This window comes from Dipodomys merriami, unplaced genomic scaffold (assembly GCF_024711535.1).
Source record: "Dipodomys merriami isolate MVZ:Mamm:240054 unplaced genomic scaffold, mDipMer1.0.p SCAF_48, whole genome shotgun sequence".
Classification (NCBI taxonomy): Eukaryota; Metazoa; Chordata; class Mammalia; order Rodentia; family Heteromyidae; genus Dipodomys; species Dipodomys merriami.
Window position 1 is genome coordinate 6,369,056 of NW_027206046.1, and position 25,718 is coordinate 6,394,773.

Consider the following 25,718-nt stretch of genomic DNA (forward strand, 5'->3'; position numbering starts at 1 on the left):
GTAGCCTTGGAGTCAGTAGCTTTATCTCAGAGAATCACTTCCCCAAGTACAGCCTTGGAGTCAGTAGCTTTGATACTATCAAGGCAAGAAGGCATGAAACCACTCTTTCTGTAATTGTTGGAGTCATATATTGGTTTTGTTGTGTTTTTTTATTTATTTTTTTAATGTCGGTCTCCTGAAAAGATACTGTGGTTAGATTTCAGCCAGGCCTTGCTGAGAGTATCATTTGTGCATACGGTTACCCACAAAGTCACATGGTTTACCTCTCTTCACTGCTTGCTGATCATATCTTCTCTGCTGCACTGTGCCGTAGAGCCCCACCTCCTTCTTGCCTCTGTGTGTGCATGCACATACACAGTGTGCATTGCACATGTGGAGGTTTGCCTGGGGCTGAAGCTTGGAAAATGATGTTGTGCTGGCTGGTTGGAGGCCTAACCTTATATTGGCTTTTCTCCCAGGGAATTTAGAGTCAAGTTTTCCTTAGGTTGGTGCATCTCTTTTGCAGTTGAAGCTGGTCATTCTTTTGTTTTTGCTGTGTTCCAGGAACCAGGTAACTGGCTACTCAGAGCACAAAGGTGAATCTGGCTAAACTGCTGTCCTTGGGAGAGAGCCTCACTATAGCCCTAGAGAGAAAAATGCATTACCAAAATAGCTAGATTTGATCTCAGGGAGGGCAAAGAGTTGCCATGAGCAGAGTTTTGTGGGAAGATAGATGTGGGGCTGGAGTGGACTAGGAAGAAGGGCCTAGGAAGTCTGTATAAAAGGAACAGGCATTTAAATCTCATCTTCAAAGTCAAGCACAGGTTTGACAGTTAAAGACTGAGTGAGTGTTTCCAACAGAGGGACAGGGAACAGCAGGATGTGGCGATGTGAAAGCACAGGCTATGTTTAGTGTGTCCAGACAAGAGCAGCTATCTATTAGGATGAAGCACCACAAAGACCAGCTGGCAGCTAAGCACACAGTGACTCACACCTGTAATCCCAGCTACTCAGGAGGCCAAGATCAGGAGGATGGTATCCAAAGGCAGCCTAAGCAAAATGTTAGCAGATCCTATCTCAAGAGACAGGTGTGCTAGTATAGACCTGTCATCCCAGCTAGGCAAGGAGGCTTAGCTAAAGTGGGAGACCCTGTCTTCAATGTTAAAAGTAAATAAGAAAAAGGATTGAAGAAGGTATGGTCAAGTTAGGGAGAGCCTGCCTAGCAAGCATAATAAGTACTCTAAGTTTGAACTCCAGTACCGAGGAAAAGAGAAGGGAAGAGTTAAGTTAGAGAAAAGGAAAGGTGATCAGAGAAGAGGAAAGGGGAAAGGGGAAAGGGGAAGGGGGAAGGGATGGGAGGGGGGGGGAGGAACGCAAAGGGGAGGAGCTTTCCATCCCATTCTGGTTCTTTCACAGGTAATTTAAGGCTCCTAGTAACCAGGGAAAGTGTCATTGGCCCCTCCTGACAACCAGCAATGCATGTGGGAATAGTCACCCTTGTGTCCCATCTGGTCCTGGAGACAGTGTGCCATGTCATATATGCTAGGAGCAGAGGCTTTGTGGTCCCTGGTGCAATGTGGCAGGGACAAGATAGTCTTCACATAGGAGAGATGAGGTTTATGGTTGTGTTGAACATTATACTACTTCTGCTGAATGAACATGGACAAGAATTTCTCTCCTGGTCTATAAAATGAGGGAAGTGGACTTGGTGATTCCTCAGATGCCTTGGCCACGTTATCTGACTCTACCTTACCTCTGTAATTTGTAGAAATCTGACCAGAAGAAACTGACCCTGGCCTGCTTTATAAGGGCTCTGAGATTTATTTTATGCATTGAGTCATGAAACCAGTGAAGATACTCCTCCCTTCCACTCCCTGAAGCACAATGGCAGGGGAAGGAGGGAGTTGGAACCAGTTTCTGGGCTGAGTGGTTCCTGGGTTTGGATATTTGGAGAACTCAGAATAAGAATTCTGTTCCTGAAGGATACAAGAGTGTGAGGAAGGACAGAGGAGAAGGTGGCTATGGAAGCCATCAGGGGACTGCATCCCAAATGATTACAGCCTGTTTAGCATGCGCACACACCACACACACACACACACACACACACACACACACACACACACACACACACACACACACACACACACACACACACACACACACACACACACACACACACACACACACACACACACACACACACACACACACACACACACACACACACACACACACACCCCTAGCAAATAAAGTGAGCCTATTTTTTGTCTATCCACAAGAAGTCCCAAGCAGCAGAACATCATTTTACTCAGGCTGATTTATACCTGGAGGGCTGATGATTCTCATCCATTATGCTTTGTGTGCTTTCTAGGGCCCATCCTCTGCTGCCGGGCACCAGGTAAGTTACAGAGAGAGAGATCCTTTGAAACCAAAGTTCCGGCAAACAGAGCCATGAGGGCAGATTTAGAGTTTCTCATAGCATAAGTCATAGGTTCCCCACCTAACACTGACCCTCCCTCCAGCCTTCCTCTCTGCAGGCCCCACATTCTTGCCTTAAAGGTGCAATCAACAAGGAAATAGAACCTTTATGCAAACCAACTCAGATATGATATTTAACACTACACCCTAAGTAGCCCATATACCGTAGCTTCAAAAAATGCCTAATATTGTTAATGCCTAAAAAAGAAATGTTAGGGTAAAAATGTAGAAATTTCTGTCTGCCAAGACAAGCAATTTGGAATTTGTCCCACAGCTGCTGTGCAGCTGATACAGGTATTCTGGTATGAAATGACATAAAATACATTGGAGTTTGGGGAAATCATCACCTGTCCTCAACTTGGATAGCATGGAAAGAGAGAAGGAATGTTGGCAAGATAGTGGAGGCTGTGGCCAAGGAAAGTAGACCCAGGGCCCAGGGTGGTGATGGAGGGAAGGGAATGGAAAGAAGAGACTGGTGAACTTTAGAGAGGAAGAGAGCTGGGGTTTGGGGGTGGGGTAGACCTTCAGTTTAGCCACTGCAAATGTGCTTTGAGGGTTCATTCATGATGACATCAACCCAAGCTGAAGCGTGAGGAACAACGTTGCTCTGTCCTGAGGAAGGACCACCCATCACCACCATCCTGGCTTACTTGACTCAGTCGGTCCTACCATGCCAAGGGAGCTACCTGGTACATTATGTTGTAATTTTGTCTCCTGTCTTTTCCAGAAAAAGCAGAGGCGGGGGGCTCATGAGATAGATTGACATTGGGTCCAGCAGATGGTGTATACATTTCTTATAAGTAGGAATCACTGAGGTGACATAATGACAAGCTCAGAGGTAAGGAATTAAGTGATAACGTAGTGAGCTTAGGATATTAGAGTAAATTAATTAATTAATAATTAAAGTGATCCAAGGTTAGACATGCCAGGTTTCAGAAGGTCTACTTATGGATTTAGGATTAAGTCTGAGTGTTCTAATTTCCTGTCATTCTGGAGGAAGAATTTCCTCCCATAATACACAGAAAAGTTAGTTTACTTTGCCTCTTTTCTGAACTCCTGGAATTATGGTAGGGTTTCTCTCAGGGGTATTTTTAATCTCTCTGCTCTTGGTAATATTAGAAGCACTAGCAGGTGCTTCTAGACCACAGCCAAAACAAGCCATAAGAAAAGAAAATGGGAGGAGAGAAATGTAGAGAAGAGACAGACAAACCAGCATTCACAGACCCGGCCAGGAGACCCACCATTGTATGGCAGCAGCAGTGGCTCCCCCAGCCCTGTGCCCTCTCTTCAATTCTCCGTAGCATGGCAGGTTGTCCAACCCTAAATTTCTCAGTTTTGGAACCTAGAAGGTGAGTATAGACAACTCACAGTGCCCAAAGCCCTGATGATTTCACAGTCACCAAAGAACGTTCTAGAATCTTTCACTGAGTAGTGTCAGCTGTTGAATGGAACAGAGAGAAAGGGGGGAAAAGTTTCCTTTAGCTCTCTGCTGAAAAAAACAAAAACAAAAACAAAAAAAGGCTATGAGAAGACTCACACAGTATTTGGTAAAGTGTGCCAAAATGTCTTCACTTTCAACGCCTGAACTTGTCTGACTTCTGTCAGATACTATTGTCACAGAGGGAGGTGCTATCCCAGCTCACTCCTCTGTGGTATGACAGAGCAGAGATGGTATCTCTACCCAACTCAGCCTTGCTTTTCTGAAGGTAACAACTTTCGAAAAACCCTTGACTGAGCTGTTTTTGGCTAGGCTTCAAGGGCATTTACCAGAGGAGTTTTTGCTCACTAACTCCCCCCCCACACACACACACATTTATCAGAGGAATTTTTGCTCACTAACACCCCCCCACACACACACACCCGTGCCCAAGCCACTGCAAGCAAAAACTGGTGCAGGGTTTGAGGTGTCATGGCTCCAAACCAGGGTTCAGAGAGGTCTCTGCTAAGGGTAAAGAGTTTAACAATACCGCCTAAGAACTTGAGGTATTTTCCTTTCACTCAGGACTGCTTAACAGCCTTTTAGCACACTTCTGTAATTCTACCTGCTCAGGATGCTGAAAATAAAGTTGCAGTTCAAAGCCAGCCTGCAAAGAAAAGTCTGCAAGACTCTATCTCTAATTAACCTGCAAAAATGCTGGACTGGAGACATGACTTAAGTGGTAGCATTATAGATTGTCAGGGAAACTGGAACTTTGGAGACATGGCTTGGAATGGGGGTGCATGGCTGAATTCCCATCAGGCTTCCACACAGAAAGGAGGGAACAAGGTAACTATTTTCCTGCTTTTTTAAACAAAATTCACATGTTTAAACTTGTAGGACCTGCTACCAAGCCTGTGTTAAGGTGTGCAAGGAGGGGTGGGGTTAGCAGTGTGCACGAAGCATTGATTGACTAATTATGTGTGCATCCTCATGGCTTCATAATTATCTCCCTCAAAGAGGCTTCATTTTTTCCACCAGTTGATTTATTTTCCTATCAGGATGCATTGAAAAATAGGAGACAGAAAAAAAAAAAAAACGAAGAGTTTTGTGACAGGAATTCTAGACAGAAAGATAAGAATGCTGGCTATTGACCTCTGAGGCCAGGAGTGGGAGAGGGGGAAGCCCACTGCCTCTAATCTGCTATGAATGTGCCTTCTAATCTTCTATGACCCCTTATTATTATTATTTTTGCCCTGATCTACGTCCAGGCAGTCCAAGTGAAGGTGAAAGATGAGAGTGCGGGAATCCTAGAAGTCAAAGTAGAGACCTTATGGTGATAATAGAGAGTTCATCTGGTCACATTTACCCCTTATAGAGGGAAACATTTTTTCTTTTTATTCTTTTCTTGTTTTTGTTTGTTTGTTCCTACCAAGGGCCATTTGGATATTTATAACATCATTCTTGGGCCATACAAAATTATCAATACAGCCAGCCTGGCAGCTGACAAGAAGCATATTTGGCTGTCTTGTGCTGTACCAAATGATTTTACAGGCCTCATGTGATCAAAGATTTCCCCCTGCCTAAGGCATTGCTGGCTGTGGCAATGTTCTCTTATGTAAAAGAGCCAGCCCTTCTGTACATGACAGTGTGGTGGATGCCTTAGGTTTAGCAAGAAATGCACAGGGTCTGACCCAAGACATTAGTGGTGGGAGGCCTAGGTCCAACTGGAGTATTTTAGCAGATGAATTTTTGAGGACTTGGGGTGACTAATGAGAATGAGCTATGATGGAGTTGGTTGCAGAGAGTGTCAGGTTGCTAAGTGATGAGCTCAGAATGGAGTAGGTTATACTAGAGAAAAAAAAGTCATAGTAAAAAGAAAAAATGTTATATCTGGAAGTCTGCACTAGAGGCATGGTAAAAATGTTCAGGAAGCCAGCAGAAGAAAGTGAGCCCAAATTCCAGGGATCTGCTCTTGAAATGGACATTGGACATCTGTTTGGCACCCAGGAAAGGTAGAAGGATTCCAGCCAGCTGATCATAGCCACCATTTTCAGTGGTAGGTAGAAGAGGAGGAGAAGCTTGTCGGATAAAGAATGCATGATCAGAGAAGATCAAAGACAGCTATTGTCATATCTCAATTCTCTTCTCATTGTTGTCTGGCATGGTTTCCAAATTAGATTCTCTGTTTTGCCTTGCCTCATAGTCCATAGAGACTAGTTCATATCTTTAAGGAATGTTTGAAACCACATTGTCATCCTGAACTGAGAATCCCCTTTGCTCCTGAGCTGTACCAACACCAGCCTGTACTTCCTGAACAAACATTATATCCTGTAGAATATTATTTGCTACTTGCTGATCATCATCAAATTTGGGGGGAAATTATAAACAAATTCTGTCTCATCAGCTGTCATGACCAAAGCTCAGCTGGGCATATTAAAATAAGTCATTGTAAATAAATGATTGGGCAACTGCTCTGTTGCTCTGTACCTTGATGAACTAACTTGAGTCTTTCTTATGAAAATAGAGGGAGAGCAGAGAGTCTGGGTTTTTCTTTGTTGTTGTTATTGTTGTTGTTGCTGTTTGTCTGTCATGGGGCCTGGGCGCTGTCCCTGAAGTCCTCAGCTCAAGGATAGCACTCTACCACTTGAGCCACAGTGCCACTTCTGGCTTTTTCTGCTTATGTGGTACTGAGAAATGGAATCCAGGGCCTCATGCATGCAAAGCAAGCACTCTACCACTGAGCCACCTTCCCAGCCCGAGTCTATTTATTTTTAAGGTACTGGTAAGTTTTTATGCCTATGCCAATTTTTTGAGGTTTAAAAAATAAAAAGAGGATTAGGTAGGTGCCTGTGCTTATACTCACATCTATAATCCTAGCTACTTCAGCAGGCTGAGATCTGAGGATCACGATTTGAACCTAGCCTGGGCAGGAAAGTCCGTGAGACTCTTATCTCTAGTTAACCGACAAAAAGCCAGAAGTTGGAGGTGTGACTCAAGTGGTTAGAGGGCCAGCATTGAACAAAAAAAAAGGGGGGGAGCAAGCACCCAGGCCCTGAGTTCAAGCCCTAAGAAGTAGAAAAAAATAAAATGAATGAATGAATCTGATAACCCACAACAGCCATCTCCTAATTTCTAAATACTGAAGTATAGGCCCCAAGTACTTCAATGGATTGGATTTGGAGTGCATAAATAAGCTATTAAGGAATTTGGGGGGGAGTTAAAATTCCCCCACACCACCCGCCATCCTAAGACTTGTCACCTATAAAATAGGAACAGTAATAAATTGAAATCACAGTGATTTTCCTCTATATTTGCATGTGACAGTGAAATGTGAATGGAAATTGCTTTGTGATATCCAGAGGTTTGGGCATGGCTTCTTTGAAAGGACATTTTAGCTTGAAGAGACTTTACTTTTCAGTCTGTCTCATGCCCTACTACCTCTGCCTCACCTCCCAGAAGACCACTCCTCTCAAGGTGACTCTGTAGGTTCTGTCTTACAGGCTTCTTTGGCCCTCACAGTTTCCATTTACCCTCTCCATATTCCTAATGTCAGAAATATTATATGATTGACTGATAGAACACCAGCAACCCAGAGAGATATTATACCCATGGCCCATGGCTATACTTTCCATTTTTATTAAAATTCTTATTAACTTATAGCCCAAGAGCTTTTAAGCCAAGCCTGATCCCCTTTAGGGCCCCTCGATTCGATCAGAGCAATTTGTACGTGGTGTTCTTGTCCCACTTGGAACAGGAGCTAAGTGATGCTTCTCTGAAGTTACTAGAACCTTCTCTTCCATCATAATTTCCTTTCATGGGACCCCTCCCATCCATGATGCAGGGATGCTGAGCCCACAATTGCACATCTATTCCCTGACTTTTAAGACTTCTGGTTCCTTTGAATGTCTAATGATACTTTTTTTTTTCCTTAGAGTTTCTTTTTCTAGGAAAAAGTATCTAACACATTTATAGTTCCTCAATACTACGCTGGTTGAGTCCTATTTTGAGGAAAGAATTCTTTTTAGGAAAAAAATAAATCCTGAGAGGGTGTAGTCCTTGAGGAACAATACAGCATTGCAGGATGAGCGTGAAAGGGACAAGGGACAAGGGGTGAAAGGGACAAGGAAGAGGAACTTAAAGTATTGGATGTAGTTGTTAACGTTACCAAGGAGCTGTCATGTCTTACACTTGGTCTCTCTTTGCTATGAGCACATTGCCTTCTGGTAAATGAGTGGGAGGTCTTCCTCTGTAGGTGGGGTTAGGACCTTTGTTTGGGCTGTTGAATAAATCTGCCTGCTGCTGTGCTCTTCCACCTTGAGTTTCATGATGATTTGATCCTTCTATTGATGTTTGCTAAAGGGGACCTCACTGAATTACTCACCAGCATCATTCCATTAATAGATGGTCTTAAGCTTAATGTCATCACCTTGGTAATCTGCTAAACTCTGGAGCACCTGAAAATAGCAACTCTCTTTGCAGCTTGCTGAGTAGAAGCCATTTCTTTGCTGACATAAAACATACCTAGAGCTTTGTGACTTATATTTGTGTTAGCATCAAGCGGAGTTGAGGCAGTGAAGGGTAGGGGCATTATTCATAGGAACCCACTGGGAGGTCTCTAGCATTATGGAAAGGTGTCATAGCCATATATTTAATTAGTAATTTACCTCCTAAAACCACTCATAAATGCAAACTCTGGTCTGAGATCTTGTACCTCTGTGTTAGACTCTTGTTCCTTCTTTGCACTAAAGATGCCCAAGCCAAGGCTTATTCTTCATATTTGAAGAACTATTTTTTTAACCTTTCTCTATATTCACTCTACAAAGATTCATGTAACTGTCTTTCACCATGTCCCTGGCACTGTGGTAATATGCCAGGACCATCCAATGGAGGACTAGATAAAGGAACAATTGTCCAGAACAATTAGCATCGTTCTGGTGCTCCATAGTTGATGGATTATCTCATGAGACCAGATCTTAACAACAGCAGAGAGTCATTGCTGTAATCACTGCCACTTTGTAAACAAGGAAACCTAATGCTCAGAAAACTTGGACTATAACCCAAGCAGCAAATATTGGTGTTCACACTTAAATCTAGACTTCAGTCCTAAGACATACTCCTCTCAACCTCCCTGCCTCCCTGGATCATCGACTCTTCTGTAGATACCACAGGGTAAAACAGTAGCACACTGTCTACAATTCAATACCAAGTATATACAGATAGTGCCAGATTCCAGAAAACAAAATCATATTAACCAAACATAATAAAGGAGATAGTTTTTTTGCGGGGGGCAGTCATGGGCCTGAACTCTGGGCCTGGGCACTGTCTCTCAGCTCTCAAGGCTAGCGCTCTACCACTTGAGCTACAGCACCACTTCTGGCTTTTTTCTTTTCTTTTCTTTTCTTTTTGCTTATGTGGTGCTGAGGAACCAAACCCAGGGCCTCATGCATGCAAGGCAAGCGCTCTACCACTGAGCTACCTTCTCAGCCCAAGGAGATAGTTTTAGTGAGTTTGTTCAGAGGGAAAGTCAAGGAGACCTGTAATTAGAGAACAAACACAGTAAGGGAAACCAAAACAAAAAACCTAGCAGACTTCAATCAGGAAGATACTGAGAAGGAAAAGTTGGAATGGAATGGAATGTCAAAGTATGTTATAGGCAGTTAGGCAGAATAAAGAATCAGGGAGAGGAATGATAGGTAAGGATTTAGATTTTAATCAAGCATATTGTTCTTTAATACAGTGTGATAGAAAATGCCATCTGTATGACACATTCCCCCCCACCATTCAAATCATGAGAAATCAACCCTCATCTATTTTTTAATCAGAGAGATAAATCTATAAAATTAGGTGTATTCAATGGAATATAGATTAATTAGATTGTGCTAGAAATGCCAAAAGCTAGTACCTTTAACCAGAAGTTGGTTTACCTTACACATAACATTCTTGGGCTGGTGTGACTATGATGGATAACAGACATGGTCCCAGGTCCCTTCTGTCATTTCTAGGGCTTTCCCTCATCTGTATATCCCAGAGGCCTTGCCACCTTGTCCATACTCAATAGACTATAAAGAAAGAATAAAGTAGTGCAGGAAATGAATGACATCCCATTTTTGCCCAAGACTAAATGACTTCCCAGACATGGGATTTGGATTGCTAAAACTAAGGAAGTCTCTGACACACTGGAGATGTTGGGAGTAGATTGTCCTAGGGTATCATCTGAAAGTTACATGCTTGACTTGTGTTTATATCCTATATGCTAGAACTTAACTCGTATGGCCACACCTAGCTTCAAGAGAGCTGCAAGACCATGTCACCCTGTGAGAGAAGGGTAGCCGTACAAACTGTAACACCATCCAGATCTTTTGGTTGGTGTAAAAGAGCCATGTTCACAAAAGTAAAAGGGCATGGCTCTGACTACAGGTCTCTACCAAACATAGTCACTCTGTAAATGCTCTCCCTAGAAAGCAGTGAGGAATCCATGTTTTCTACTATGTTAGCTTCAGTATCACCCATTTCCCCCAACCCAGGATGTAGATTTGACAGTGATACTTGGTAGAGACAAGCTTGCAACCTGATTAGATTTTTTTTAAAGAATTAATCAGGTACAGGGTGCTCATATGACAATTCCACAATAGATTGCAATGTATCCTTATGGGTAGACATAGAAACTCATGTGTCTTCTAGTAGATAGCCATATGAAGCTGACTTCAGAAGTTATGAAATGAAGTGATGAAGAGGTACTTGAGAATAGCTCAACTCCAGTTAAGGTGTGTCTTTTCTTCCTCCATAAATGTCCACATGAGGTGGGAGACAGGGGCATGGGTCTGGCGGTCTGTATTTAAGTATTATGAGAGAGAGAGAGAGAGAAAGAGAGAGAGAGAGAGAGAGGAGAGAGGAGAGAGAGAACTGTGAGCTTCAAAAGCCTCCATGATAGGAAACTTGAGAAACTTCTTCAACCTTACCCTAGGATAAAGGTTTTCCTTTTAACTAGCCAGACAGCATTTTCAAGCAAAACCTTCAGTGCTATCTATGGCATAAGAAGTGATATCCACTCTACATCAGAAGAGAATGAATCAGTGGACACCCATAAGGAGTTGAGATTAACATCCAACTTTGTCCCGCCTTCATTTGGGCTGGGCTGGAGTTGGGTTTTTCATGTAAGTACCCCTCCCAGTCACAGAAGATTTCAGACCTCCCTTGTCTTTCTCTCTGACAAGGGAGAAAGTTGGATGAAACTCGGGGAGTGTTTGACAACATTCACAACATTCAGAGAAGAGCATGTCCCATTCTAGCAAAGGGCCTTCACCGCCTCTACTCTCATTGTTGCTTCTCTAGGCTTTAATGTCTTCTCCCTGACTGTCCAAGTATATGACTCTGTGTTGACTTTGAATTGTTATCTCTCTTCTTCATGGAGATTTGTGTACGTGCGCACGCGCACACACACATACAAACACACACACACACACACACACACACACACACACACACACACACACATACTTGATGTTGAGAACTGGAGTATTTCTACTTTATTAAAGTGAGGTGTGGTTCCCTCATGTTGAAGTATGTCTTGAGTTATTCCATGAATCAACTAGACACTCACCATGTGTTTCTTATCACCTTTGGAGCCTGTTTTCTTGTATACCCTGGAGCCTCCAACTTTCAGAGAATAAACATTCCAAAGATATTAGTATGCTTGTGTGAATTAGGAACTTGGAGGAGTTGGGGAAAAGCTGGAGATGAGACACAGCCACACTTACTTATTTGCTTGGAAGAATATGTTATGTGTCATCAAGGTTTTCAGTTTTCATCAGCTACTAAAACAGTCGCAAAAGCTCAGGAATACTTTCGATTGTGCAGTGGTTGAGGGAGTGATTAAGGACAATCATCCACAAACATTGAATAGCTCTAATATATTATGCACCCATTAACTGCAACACTCTCACAGAGCATTTAATAACATAGTAAAAGAAAGGTTCATGATATACTAAACAGAAAAATTGAAATCTACAAATACATACACAGAGTGACTCCAATATAGCAAATTTCTAATAAAGATATAAGACTAGAAGGAAATTTTCAATGTTAACAGAGTTAGTAGGACGGTAAATAAGTTTTTGTTTTGTCCTTAAAAACAACCTGGATTTCTAACATTTTGTAAATACGCAGCAAGCAATGTTTTCCACTTTAATGCAAAAACATACATTTATAAAAGGGTATTTGTTTTTAATATTTCTTGTCAGTTGTAGGGCTTTAACTTGGGGCCTGGGCACTGTGCTCAAGGCTAGTGTTCTACTACTTGAACCACAGCACCACTTCCAGGTTATGAGTGGTTAATTGGAGGTAAGTGTCTCATGGGGACTTTTCTGCCTAGGCTGGCTTTAAACCACAATCCTCAGATCTTAGCCTCCTAAGTAAATAGGATTACAGGCGTCAGCCACTTGCACCTGGTTAGTTTTTATTTTTAAAAGAATGAAAACACTATTTATAAATATGTAGAGGCACTAATGGAAGTATTTTCTGCTAAAGACCAAGACAAATGGTGTAGCTCTTCCCTTTGAGATGTAACACACAGCTCTATCCCATGTACTCATTGAGATAGCTCTGCATTTTTTGTTCATTTATTCGTTTATTTATTTAATAAGTAGTAGTTGTGCTAACACTGGAGTATACAGCAGGCCTGATGTTAAGCTAAGATCTAGGTCCTAACTTGGGAAACAATCTGTCATTTCAATATCTCCAGATGTTGTGTGAATGAAGGGTGTGTTTGTTGACCAGATTGATGGATGGGTGAATGCAGAAATGGACAGAAAGGAAAGCTCTTCACCAGCACTTACTTTTCCTTCAGAAAGACTGTAGCATGCTGTGATATTTCTCACATCTCCTGGCTAGTGCCCAGTCCTTACCCTTTCAGTTGATTGCCCCATAAAATGATAATAGCTCATGGAAGAACTGACCAGCTCATTCCATGTTCTGTCCTGGCATACATGGGTCATTTAAGGAATAGATGACTCTGGAAACAGTCATCCTTGGATGCTTTCAGATGTGCAAGAGTGTGTTCTTTCTCTGTCTCCCTCTCTCCCTCCTCCCCTCCCTTCTCTCTCCCCTCTCTTCCCCTGCCTCTCCCTCTCCATCTCTCTCATTATTGTAGGGTTCTTGTGAGACAAGAACTCACGCTAGAGACTTAGCCAGATTGCAGTTGGTTGGCAAAATTGGACCACTGGGAAGTTGAAGTTCATCCCTCAGTGTTCAAGTGAGATGTGGTTCCAGGATCCTCTCCTTTCAGATACCAAAGTCTGTAGCTCTCAAGTCTCATATGTAAAACAGTACTATAAGCAAGGTGCAGGTGGCTCACACCTATAATCCTAGCTACTCAGGAGAATGAGATCTTAGGATCATGATTCAAAGCCAGCTTGGGCATTAAAGTATGTAAGAGTCTTGTCTCCAATTAACCACCAGAAAATCAAAAGTGGAGCTGTGGCTCAAAATGATAGAGTCCTAGCCTTGAGCAAAAAAGCTCAGGAACAGCACTCAGGCCCGAGTTCAAGCCCCATGATAGATAAATAAATACTATATTTGTACACAACTCAGACACATCGTACCACATACTTAAACCATCTCTGGATTACTTACAATACCTGATATAATGAAAATGCTTGCAGCTATTCACTATGTTGTATGAATCAGGGGATGATGGCTGGAACTGTACATGATTGGTCCATATGCAACTATTGTAAGCTTCATTCTCAATCTATGGTTGATTAGATTAGAGGATGCAGAACTCCAGGATCCAAGGGGTTGGGTGCAGGATGTTATCTTAAGGGTCTTGAAAAGGCCCCCCTCCTACCTTCAGGGCTCCTTTGCTAACTGATGCAATCACTTGACTGGTCTTCAACTCCAGTGAGATATTAGATTAGCAGGTCAGGGCCCCAGGAAGCAATGAAGTACTGAGGTTACTTACCTTCCTCTGAAAGGTATGAACAGATGCTGAAGGAGATAGAGACTTCCAGCTGTGTCATCCCTTGGGGGCATTATCTGGCTCCAGTGGGACATTAATCAAGTCCCAAGGTGAGAATTGAATTAGACTGGGCTTGAAGAATGTCATCTTCCTGGTTGGGTCATACTAAATACTCTGCTTGGTTCTTTCCAGTATACCATCTCCCACCTCCCAACTAACCCTTGGGGAACCCGTAGTTCTTCTTGAGGGAGACACCTAATGTCTTCATTGCAGGACTCCTGGAAATCCTTAAATGATCTAAGTAAATGAGTAAAGCCTTTGGATATTGCAAGATGAAAGTAAATGAGTTGCCCTGAAACCATAATGAATGCAAATGAATTCTGCACCTTACCAATGGGGGTTACAGAGAGACTGGAGGAACTACTGGTGGAAAGGGTTGTCTGAACATGAGAGAATCAGAATCAATGGGAATGGGAAAGGAGAGGGAGAATGAAAATGCAAACTGCTGTTCTATAGAGAAGCTATTAGCCAAGACCTGCCTTTTATCACTTCCTTTCTAAGGCTTGGACACAGTGTCTGGCTGTTTTCTGCCCCCAGGCCTCCTGAGATCTTGCTCTTTAGGGTGTGTGTGTGTGTGAGTGTGTGTGTGTGTGTGTGTGTGTGTCTGTGTGTCTGTGTGTGTCTGTGTGTGTGTGTCTGTGTGTGTCTGTGTGTGTCTGTGTATGTCTGTGTCTGTGTATGTCTGTGTCTGTGTGTGTCTTGATGGGGTAGTACATGCATTCTCTTTCCCTGGAAGTTGCAGGAGGGTATTGTTGCTAAATACAATCCCTTACATTTAGACCACCACCTACTGAAGCAGAGGCCAGTTTTGCCTCAGGCAAGTGTTTCTCCTCCCCTTCCTGGTTCTTCATGGAGCCTCTAGTTGCCCTCTGGGTCCCACCCAAGACTTCCTCTACCTGGAATTGACCTCACATTGGCAGGAGCGCCATCCCCCCCTACTGCCTGCCCATTCCAGGTGGGGAGTCAGGACTGAAGAAGGAAGGCTGTGTCTCTCCTGCCCTTGACAGTCCCCCAGTGGTACCCCCTGCCCTCCAGCTTACCACTCTGACCTACCATTGCCTACTTTAGTCTCACTTCCCTCCCCACCCTCCTTCATATCTGCTTCAGGGAACTTCTGGTTTTCGTCACAGAAGCCTTCCACCATGAAATCCTCATCATAATTGGTACTACTTTTCCTCTGAATCTTTCTTGCCCCATCCACTATTAAATGTGAACATAGTCTATGCCAGCCACTGTACAAGGAGATGCAAAGGAAAAGGAGAGGCTTTATCAGGCTGTTTATAAAACATAAAACGTATAGGTATTAGTTCTCAGATTGCTATAAAGGAACTCTTAAGAATGCCAACTGAGACATCAGTAGCACATACCTGTAATCTCAATAAGCTGAGATCTGAAGATGGAATTTTGAAACCAGCCTGGCCAGGAAAATCCCATGGCAAGAAGCTAGAGATGGAGCTGTGGCGTGAGTGGTATAGTTCTGATATTGAGTGAAAAGGCTAAAGGATAGGACCCGGCCCTAAATTTAAGCCCCAGCACTGACATCAACATCCTCCACCCCATTCCCGCCTCCCTCCCCCCAAAAAAAGCTAACTGAAAGAGCAGTCATGAGCAGTGGGTACCTCTTGGCTTGGGAGAAACAACTCAGATGGAACCAGCATAGGCAGCTGCTCATCTACCCCAGAGCCCAAAGAAGATTCCTCTCATCTAGGAGGTGACCCCACACCCCATATCAAGACAGCATGAAGGTGGAGCCTTGGCTTCTGAACACAGACTCCCTGGAAGCTCAGCCAGGAAGGGACATTCGAGATGGGTGTGTGTATATGTGTGTGTATAAATATAAATGAGTATATGTGTGTGTGTGTGTGTGTGTGTGTGTGTATGTGTGTGTGTGTATACATATATACTATAACTATTTAGAATTATTTTACATAGTTGTACAAAGGGGTTTCAATTTGGCATGTCCATTTCTGAGTACAATGCATCTTGATCAGTGCTACCCTTTCATTGTTCTCCCCCCATCTCTCCTTTAGGGCTGTACTTTGACAGTACTTTGTATTTCCTAACTTTTAATTTTTGGGGAAGAAAAAAACTTGCAAATAACAAATGATCAAATGGGTTCATTTTGATATATACACTATTTTATACAAATTTTATATCATTTTGTTGTTCTGTGTTTTTTTTGTTTTGTTTTTGTGAGTCATGGTCTTGAACTCTGGGACTGGGCACTGCAGCTCTTAAGCTCAAGGCTAGCACTCTACCCATTGAGTGCCACAGTGCCACTTTGGGTTTTCTGGTGGTTTATTGGAGATAAGAGTCTCACAGAGTTTCCTTCCTGTGCTGGGTTTGAACTGCAGTCCTCAGATCTCAGCCTCCTGATTAGCTAGGATTACTGGCATGAGCCACCATCGCCTGGCTTAAATCATTTTTTAATCCTTCAGAATTCCCTTTCCCTCAACATTTCATTTATACAAGCTAACATACTATTTGAAGTCTTTTATATACAGGGTAAAATTGGAATATTTTGTGATTTTGGAATGTTATTGGAATACTATGTTACTTTTATATCATACAATGTTAATTATTATCTTTGATAGGTATAATTTTAATGTAACTTGCCTGATTCTCAGCTGAACAAACAGGCGTCATATTAGATCATATAAAGAATATCTTGAATGCATATGTATTAATGTACTAGTACATATACATACATACAGATTCCAGAGACAGAGACAAAGAGAGAGACAGAGACAGACAGACAGAGATTGAGGTCTTCTGACAGCCTAGTAATTTTTGTCTGTGTGTATGAGTGTGCCAGTCTTGGGACTTGAACTCAAGGCCTGGATACTATCCCTGAGCCTAATCACTTAAGGCTAGCTCTCTGTTACTTAAGCCACAGCTCTAATTCCAGCTTTTTGCTGGTTAATTGGAGATAAATATCTTTCAGCTTCCTTGCCCAGGCTAGCTTTAAACCATGATCTTCAGATCTCAGCCTCCTGAGTAGCTAGAATTACAGGTATGAGCTAATGGTGCCTGGCTAGATTAATATCTTAAAACTAAATAATAATAAAAAATAATTCTTTCTGTAATTCTGAAATGACATATTAAGATGAACTGGTAGTCAGACTGTTTGGGAAGAAGGAGTCAGGCAATATGAAATCCTATGCCTTGAATCTGGTTCTCCATGTTGGAGACAGTGCATTAGTAAAGCTTTCTAGTTTGGTTTAATGATAGATGCCTTACAATATCAACATTCATATTCCATCACAGGGGCTTTGGTCTGTCCAGTTAGATGCCTCTCATTTCAAAATGTAATGGAAGATTGTAGAATTTTGGACTGAGATTGTGCAGCTTTTCCTTCTGTGGTTGTTTCAGAGCTTAAAGTAAGCTAAAGACAATAAGTATCTTTAGATTGAATTTTGAAAGGAAGGAAATAAAACAGTATGTCTTTTTTTAAAAAGTGAGAGAGAGAGAAAGAGGAGAAAGAGAAAGAGAGAGGCAACAAGCAGGTAGACTAATGTCCCCAGGTCAGGAAAGTACCAGTCATTTTCAGATAAATTATACCTTCCTCCTCCTCCATGAGAAAAAAAAAAATCATACTCAGACTTAACTGTCCCTTTGGCAGTTTTGTCAAATGAGTTTTAGTAGCAGGAGCTGCTAAAAATATAAGCCAATTTCTTTCTTCATTTAAATCAAGTGCTTAAAAAAAAAAAAAGCATCAGGCCTAGAACTGGTACAGACCTAGGCCCTGCAGCAAGCAGTGTGTCCGCACTCCTTCCCTCCCTCCCCCTCCCACCTTTGACTAGCAAGTCCTCATGGCAGCCTAGAGCCCTGCTCAGAGCCAAGGAAAGTCAGCCCTAAGGGACGATATTTCCCTTGGGGAACAGGGAATATTTTGTAGCCAATGGGATCCAAGTTCCAAAGCTTGCCCTTGGATAAATGTGACCAGATTGGGTATAGGAATATATTCTTCTCAACCCTCAGTTGTTCATTTCCTTCTCCTTCCTTTTCCTTTTCTTTGTTTTGTTTTCTTCCTTCCAAAAGCCAATTTTTATTTAAAAGAAGAGCTAGATGACTATGGGTCTCTATTCTTGGATACAGTATAGGAGATTTCACTTCTTCCCTTTCCATTGCTCTCTATTCCCTGGGTCAGCCTCACACTGTCTGCAAACGATCTTACCACTTGGTCTTTGCTGGCAAGGTGAGAATTGGTAAAGGCTTAAGATTGTTTCCAGAGATGTTTGTCTCTAAATGTAAGACTCAAGAATTTAAAAGCCTTGAAGCCCAGAGGGATATATTCATAATTGTGATATTTCAGGAATAGAGTTGACTTGTGCTATGATCCTGTGCAGCTGTTTCTTCTGCCCAGCAATCAGACCAGTTATATTGAAATTATACCTGCCGAAGATAATCTTGAGCTGGGTGTTGGTGGCTCACTCCTGTAATCCTAACTGTTCAGGAGGCTGAGATCTGGAGGCTGCAGTTCAAAGCCAACCAGGGCAGTAAAGTCCATGAGACTCTTATCTCCAGTTAACCAACCAAAAGCCAGAAGTTGAGCTGTGGCTCAAGTAGTAGAGTACTAGCCTTGAGCGAAAAAGTTAAGGGATAGCACTCAGGTCATGAGTTCAAGACCTAACACCTGCACACACACAAAATATAAAACTCAGATTCATATTCTACATATAGTTCATCCAATTCTCAGATTGGGAAATTCTGGAAATGTCACACTGCTGGCCTCTGGCTACATTTCTTTCTCCCATTACATGGTTTGCCCTACAGAGCAGCACCCACTTCTCTAGGATGGAGGGTTGAAAAAGGAAAGCAGCCCACTCCTTGCTGCCTTTGTACCAAGCTATTATTTCCCTGTCACACCAGGTTCTTGGCCCTGAGATTTCTAAATGTGGCCACCTTGAATCAAAGCACCTATAGAACGTCAGCTTTTCAAACCAGCCTCCTGAATGAGACTCTGGAGCTAGGTTTGCTAACATCCAGCTCTGGTTTCTGATGTTAATTAACGTCACTGAGACTTCCACAAAATAGATCCCTCATTTCTACTATTTCACATATCCAACCTGGCTTGTTTATATGACAGTTGTGTTAATACCATCTCTGGATGTATATGGTGTGAAATAGAGGTACTTAACGTATTCTGTAAGGTAAGGATTGCAACAAGCACTCCTGTTCCACTTTCTGCTAGTTTTGCTTGGTACATAAAGTACTGACATTTAGGAAAGGTACTTCTGTTGCCTTAGTGACAGAGTGCTGTATCACCTGAACTAATTAATTCGCAGGGATCAGAATTAGGCAACTCAAGATTCATAGATGCATAGTATTCCTTTAGCCTGTTTGAACTGTCTTGGTTTATAATGCTTTATTTTCCACCACTGAAGCACTGCTGTGACCTTTTCTAGACGCATAGGTTATGCTGACCTTGACCAGCACCTATTCTGTCTTTTAGCAGAGTCAAAATTCTTTTTCAGTGGTCCTTTGAATAAGAAAAAATAATGCAGCAGATTGCCTTGCATGTATGATTAGCTTTGGTTTCTCTTTTATAAATACTGCCATGTCTTCTTGTATTTGCAAGAAGAGCTCCTATGAAATTCAATGCGGATTACATCACTTAATCTTCACATCAACCACAGCATGAGCAAAAGATTATTATTTGATCCATTTTACAGATGGAGAAAGAGAGGCAAAAGAAGGGGAGGTCATTTGCCAAAAGTCAGACGGCTTTGAAATGGCAAAAGCTTGACAAATGCATGTAGATAGCTAGTCTGGTTTCATGACTCCAGCATAAGGTCACTGACACACTAAAGTTTTGGAACATAGGAATTTATATCTATTTATAACAATGCTCTATTATAACAATGCTGTCTCATTTGAACCCCTCCCCCCCATCACATTCAAGAACAAAGTTTGTTTTGTCTTCGTAGAGTAAGAGCTGTTTCCCTATACAAGTACTAAGGCAGAATATCGACTATGTTAAATTCCAAATGCCTACTTGAGTCAAAAATATTTCCAAACCCTAGATCTCTTTGTCCATCCCACAAATAGCACATTTCCCACTGATTGTAATAACATATAATATACTCCCCCTCTGCTCTCTTGTTCTTAGATCCCTCTTGAATTGAAATTAGGACCAACACCCAAATGTCTAAGTACTTAGCAGACCTGCATGGTAGAAATAGCTCCTCACTATGCTTATAACATCTTTCCCATAATCCCTTATCAATCTGCCCACTCTAGTTTTCCCAGTGAAGACAAAGGCCATGAACCTTGTCTTAAATTTCACTGTGTCTCACAAGTGCCTTATTAACATGCCGGCCACCTTCAGTCTGCATTTAATAAATATTCAGAAGCTCAGCCTAAAGCAGCAATAATACTTTATGTAAAGCCATTCTTTGTGTGTGGGGGGGAGGGGGGTAAAAAAGTTGTTCGATTTGGGTTTTTTTCTTTATTGCTTTTATTTAATTATCTACTTATTTTTTTTCTTATTCTGATAGTTTTTTCTTAAATATATTACTATTTACTACTTTGAGTTAAACTATTTCTGGGGAGAAAAGTGATTGTATTGCATATTCTGTCTCTGTAAGGACTTACTGAACTCTTAAAAGATAAGAAATTCCAGAATACCTCAGTCTTGCCTGTATAGATGTCCACTGCATGCATTCATTGAATATACTTATTGAACATCCACCCTGTACAAGCCTGGGATGCCCTGAATCCTATCATATTCATGGTCTGGATTCGTATCATTAATTTCACTATCTGAGGTGGAGAGGTAGGCAAAAAACATTAAATGAATAATCTCCTGTCTTTCTAGGTGATAGGGAATCTGAGAGTGCAGTGCTAGGTATGAAAACAGTAAGCCTAATATAGAACTTGGGAGTTTCAATAGCTTGTCAGCTGATACTACTAGTTGTGGGGGAGGCGGAGTTAGTGGGGGGATGGAGAACATTTCTCTTTTGGATTTGGTCAGCAATGTTAGCACCACTGTGTGAGACCTCCAGCATACTATTGGTGTTTGCCCCACATCTAAGAAGCATCTAATATACATAAGGTATTTAAAACAAACATCACTGAATCATTGATGCTACATGGTGCATGTGCTGGGGATGTGTGTTGGTTGCTGAGCTCTCACTAATGCCTGGACTGGGTTGGTGTGTCATTAAAATGCTGACTAATGGCTCACCAGGCAGCTTAGTGTTGGGCAGAAGGGTTCTGTGTTCTTCCTTTGTGGATCTCACAAATTCCTGGTTGCAGTGAATTCTGTAATTCTAACCACTTGTCATGTGAAAAAGCTCGCTTGATGGACCTGCCAGCCTTGAATTTGAGCTTCAGTGTGGAATGTTTCTCCTGAACTCAAGTCCCTAGGGAGAAAGCCTGGGGAAAGAGGGGGTGGGGGAAAGGGTGATTGACAGGTCTGCTATCCAGTCTCTAAAAGTCAGGAGACCCAAGTTTGCTCCCAAGGCTGCTCTGATGAGGTGGGGGTTGGGTGAGTTGTCTTAAGTCCTTGAGCCACAGCATCCTCATCTGCACAGTGGGAGCATTGATCTCACTTCTCCTCCTTTTCTTCTTTTTTTAAAACAAACAAACATATATTGAATATAATTTTTTATGGAGTCATGTAGAGGGAATTGCATTTTAGACAGAAGACACACCATGAGTAAGTTTTATATGGAAGCTTTATATTTCCCATTTAAAATGTTCAAGTATTTGGGTGCTGCCAGTGCTACTTAAAATTTTTATGTCTCAAGTAACTGACCATTTAACTTAAAACTGCTTGGTATAAGAGGTTCAAAAGGCTTTTCTTTCTCTGTATTTTCCACTTTGTGCATTGTGGGCTACACTGTAGGTTGGTTTTCTTCAGTAATCATTATCAAGAAAAGGATTGTGTTGTCTTCCAATATCTCCATGCTACTTTTCCTAATGTTAGCTTATGTGGTTTGTTCCTTTTAGAAGAAGACGGCTAGCATCTCTAGCTACATCTTTTATCCCAATTCTTTTAAATAGATGAAATTCTAGTCATGGAACTAAATATAAACCTAGCCCCTATTTTCCTTCTGGATCAATTAAGAGCTGGACTTAGGATTTCTGGCACTATTGTCAGAGATGTTTTGGTTTCACGACTAACACTGGCTAGCATTTCAGCCCTATTTGCCATATAGCAACTATTCACCAATGGCATGCATACTTTCTCCTCTCCAATTGTACCATTAGTGAGATAAATTGTACCGCCATCCCCAGTTCAAAATCAAGAAACTTCTGAGAAACAATCAGAATCACTGACCTGCTCAGTCACCCGGAGGGTGGGGGATCCTGCCCACCTCCTCCACCCTTGGGAATTGCACCCAGCATGCTGTCAGACCCTCAGTTTCCCCAGCAACAATTGCACCATTTGGACCAGCTGTCTTGGCGTTTCTTCCAGCTCTGAAGAGCAGTGTTCCTACAGATACTGTTGGTTGTTCATTTGTTTATCTTTTTTTTTATTTAATTTTGTGACTTTATCATTTTTCTCTGTTCAGTGAGTTCTTCATATGGGCCTAACTTGTGTTAGTCTTTCTGGCCTCCCCTCAGCAGCTGAGACAGAGAAGTGCTGTGTAGGGGAAGATAAAGTGGCATGATACCTATTGCATCAAGTGGCATGTTGCCCCGACACTGTGTCTGCCAAGTAGTAAGCACTCCATCAGTGTTTGTCCCATAGCGTCAGGCCCCACACCAGTTGCTAGGATACAGAGATGAGTAAAACACAATCCTTGGCATCATACAGCTTATAATCTAGGCAGGGAGGCAAGATGAATACGAATCATTAGAATATGATGAGTGTTCCAAGCCTTTGGGGCATGCAGAGGAGAGGGAGCCATTATTCCAGGGCAAGGGGTAAAAGTGTTGTAGTCAATCCTTTGGACCAGGTTGAGTGCTGAGGAGAATGCTATTCTTTCAACAGTAGCTGAAAACTCTGGAGGGGGCAGCCATAGACACCAGAGCATGGGTGATACATGAAGTAGACCAGAACCCAGCTTAAGTCTGAAGAACCTCTGATTCCACTGTCCAAGCAGGGCCAAAGGGATGACCAGGACAGCAGACACAGACGGATGTTACAGCAAAAAGAAGGACATCTGAAAGGACAAACAGCACACAGGCCATCACATACCAGTGTCCAGCAAGCCTGGAGGCCTGAAGGCCTCTTCAGGGGAAGAGCCAGCCAACTGGCTCTGTTGACAAGTGGGAGGAACCTTGGCCAAGGTCCTAGGCCCTGCAGCCAAGAATAGGTAATTGGTGGCAATCTGGCAGAGGTGAGGCATTCTCTGCTAGTAGGCCAGCCTTAGCTCTTGATGAGGAACTAAGCAAAACTGGGGTGGGGAGGGCTAGAGCTGGGGTGGGGATTAGAGATGAACCACCTCATGTGCTACCTAGCATCATTCAGGGCAGGATTGCGGAATCTGGGTTCTGTGAAACTGCCCATGTAGCTCTAATCCTCATGTTACAAGACAACACTGGAAGAGATGCTGTGGTAGAGGGGAACTTGGTAATGCTCAACTAGGACTATCAATGCTTAAGTTGGACCCACTCTACATTTTGTGGGTATTGCAGTTTAAGGTGTAGGGGTTGGTTGTCCTCTGAAGACCATATACCTGCCATTGCCTGTCTTCATTCTCAGTGTTAATGCTGCAGGCCATACTTAGTGTACAAATAATTGCAACCTCAGATCTTTGTGTCAGTGTCATTCTTGCTTTTTTCTACCCTGGGAAATGCTTAAGAGTCTGTGTGCTAGCCAAGAGCCAGTAGTAAACTCCTGTAATCCTAGCTCCTCAGGAGGCTGAGTTCTAAGGATCTTGGTTCTAAGCCCGCTGAGGCAGGAAATTTTGAGACTTTCAGTTCCAATTAACCAGCAAAAAGCCCATGATAGAGATGTGTTTCAAGTGGTAGAGCACCACCCTCAAGTCAAAAAGCTATGGAATAGCGTCCACACCCTGAGTTCAAGCCCCACTATACCAGCACCAAAAGAGTATGAGTGAGTTGAGCGAGCAGGGGGGGAGGACAGTCTGTGTGCTTTTCATTCAGATTAACTGAAAGCTGGGGTGGAGACTGTCCCTCTTTCTCTCTTCCCAGATGACAACTCCTGATCTAATCCAGTTCTTTTAGAACTAAAGGAAACTCACAAAGAGCTTTGATCAGCAGTATTTATCTATCTCTTGGTGGGAAAAATAAAAGAACAACTTTCAAAACACATGCTAGAACCTGCACTGAGCAAGAAAAAACTTACAAATTCTTTGAACCACACTCCCTGTGGCTGGGAGGTGGAGCCCAGTGTGCTGACTTGCAGGGCCTGTCAGCTTGTCCCCAGCTGCAAATTTCCCAGTCACAAGGTAGCAGAGATGCTTTCAAGCTCCTGTGGACCTGGGAGTATCAGGCTGTACGAAAAGTACCTGTGTTTCTCTCCCCTTCGAAGTCTCCTCGCTATTCTATTCCCCCTTCCTCCTCCCTCTTTCCTTTTCTTCCCCTCTTTCTTCCTCCTCTCTTCTTTTGCTCTCTCTTTCTGACTTGCTCTGTCTTCCTATCTGTCTATCTGTCTCTCTCTGTTTCCATCTCTGTCTCTTTCTCTCTGCCTCTGTCATTCCCTTCTTCCCTCCTACTTGGACCTCAGGGGACAGCAGGGTTGAGCAGTTCCTTTCCAGGTGACATACAGGTCCTGGGAGGGGACCCTTTCCCTTGGCAGGGGCTCCTGCTGTTGGATTTGAACACACAGCATATAGAAAGACAGGCCATCAGCTCCTTCCCATGCAAAGATGCCCCTGATAACTTGTGCCGACCTTGACTTCAGTCCCTAGCTGACATTCTCCTAACCCTAGGGAGCCCTGCATGCAGCCATAGCCATAAACCCTGCTAGACAAACAGGGAAAAAACACTTGCTGGGAGCCTTCCACTGACTCCACAGGCAAGAGACAAGGGCAGCAGCCATGGCCAGGACTCTGTGGAAATTTCTCTAGGGAAATCTCACAAGCCTGTATGAAACTTGACCTCATTTGCATTTTCTGATTGAATCACAGATAGGTTTTAGTTCTCTCCCTTCCCTTCACAAAGACAAATCCAAGAATAAAGAGAGCTGTGTTACCTTATAGTTGCAGAAATGGTCTATGACTGATTGTCCACAGTGGCTCCAAGACAACATGTTCCAGGGACTAATTCCATCCTGGATCTGTGTGTTTGTAGGGTGGGATTTCTACAGTCGTTCTTTCTTCTCATACATCATGGTTTAGTAAAAAGTTCAACAGCATCTGACCATGTGCCACATTGTGGCAGTGATCGAGTTGTATTTTTTGTAATTATTGTTGGCTTATTTTTGGGGGGGCTGGGGTAGGGGTCTACAATTCCAATATAGCATAAATCAAAGACAAATCTCTTGGCAGGTACCTATGGTTCACGCCTATAATCCTGGCTACTCAGCTACTCAGGAGTAGCTATTCAGGCTAAGATCTGAGGATTGCAACTTGAAGGAGTTGGTGCAGGAAACTCCATGAGACTCTTATCTCAGTTTTAACCAGCAAAAAGCCAGAAGTGCAGCTATGGCTCAAGTGGTAGAGTGCCATCTTTGAGCAAAAAAGCTAAGGACAGTGCTCCGGCTCTGAGTTTAAGACCCACTACCAACATGCAAGAATCCACAACACTTTTGCTTCCTCTGTCTTCCTGTCTTCATTTTAGTCCATGCCTCCAAGGGAAGTGAGATTTAGATTTAGCAATCCAGAGAGCGAAAACAAGTTGTTCAGAGTGACCTGAAATCAGATGCCTGTGGCTCACACATGTAATCCTAGCAGCTTAGGAGGCTGA

The 25,718-nt window shown here is 42.7% G+C and overlaps 1 protein-coding gene across 4 annotated transcripts in view; it reads left to right on the forward strand.

Moving 5' to 3' along the window:
* Rora (RAR related orphan receptor A) overlaps positions 1 to 25,718 on the forward strand; it is a 779,408-nt gene that overhangs the window by 406,531 nt on the left and 347,159 nt on the right. Inside the window, exon 1 of one of the 4 annotated variants that reach the window (XM_069995266.1) lies at positions 4,663 to 4,723. The exons of the other annotated variants lie outside the window; for them this stretch is intronic. Coding sequence (XP_069851367.1) covers positions 4,678 to 4,723 — 46 coding nt within the window. The 5' untranslated portion in view covers positions 4,663 to 4,677. Of the gene's footprint in view, positions 1 to 4,662; positions 4,724 to 25,718 lie in introns of those variants that run through there. 4 annotated transcript variants of the gene reach the window in all.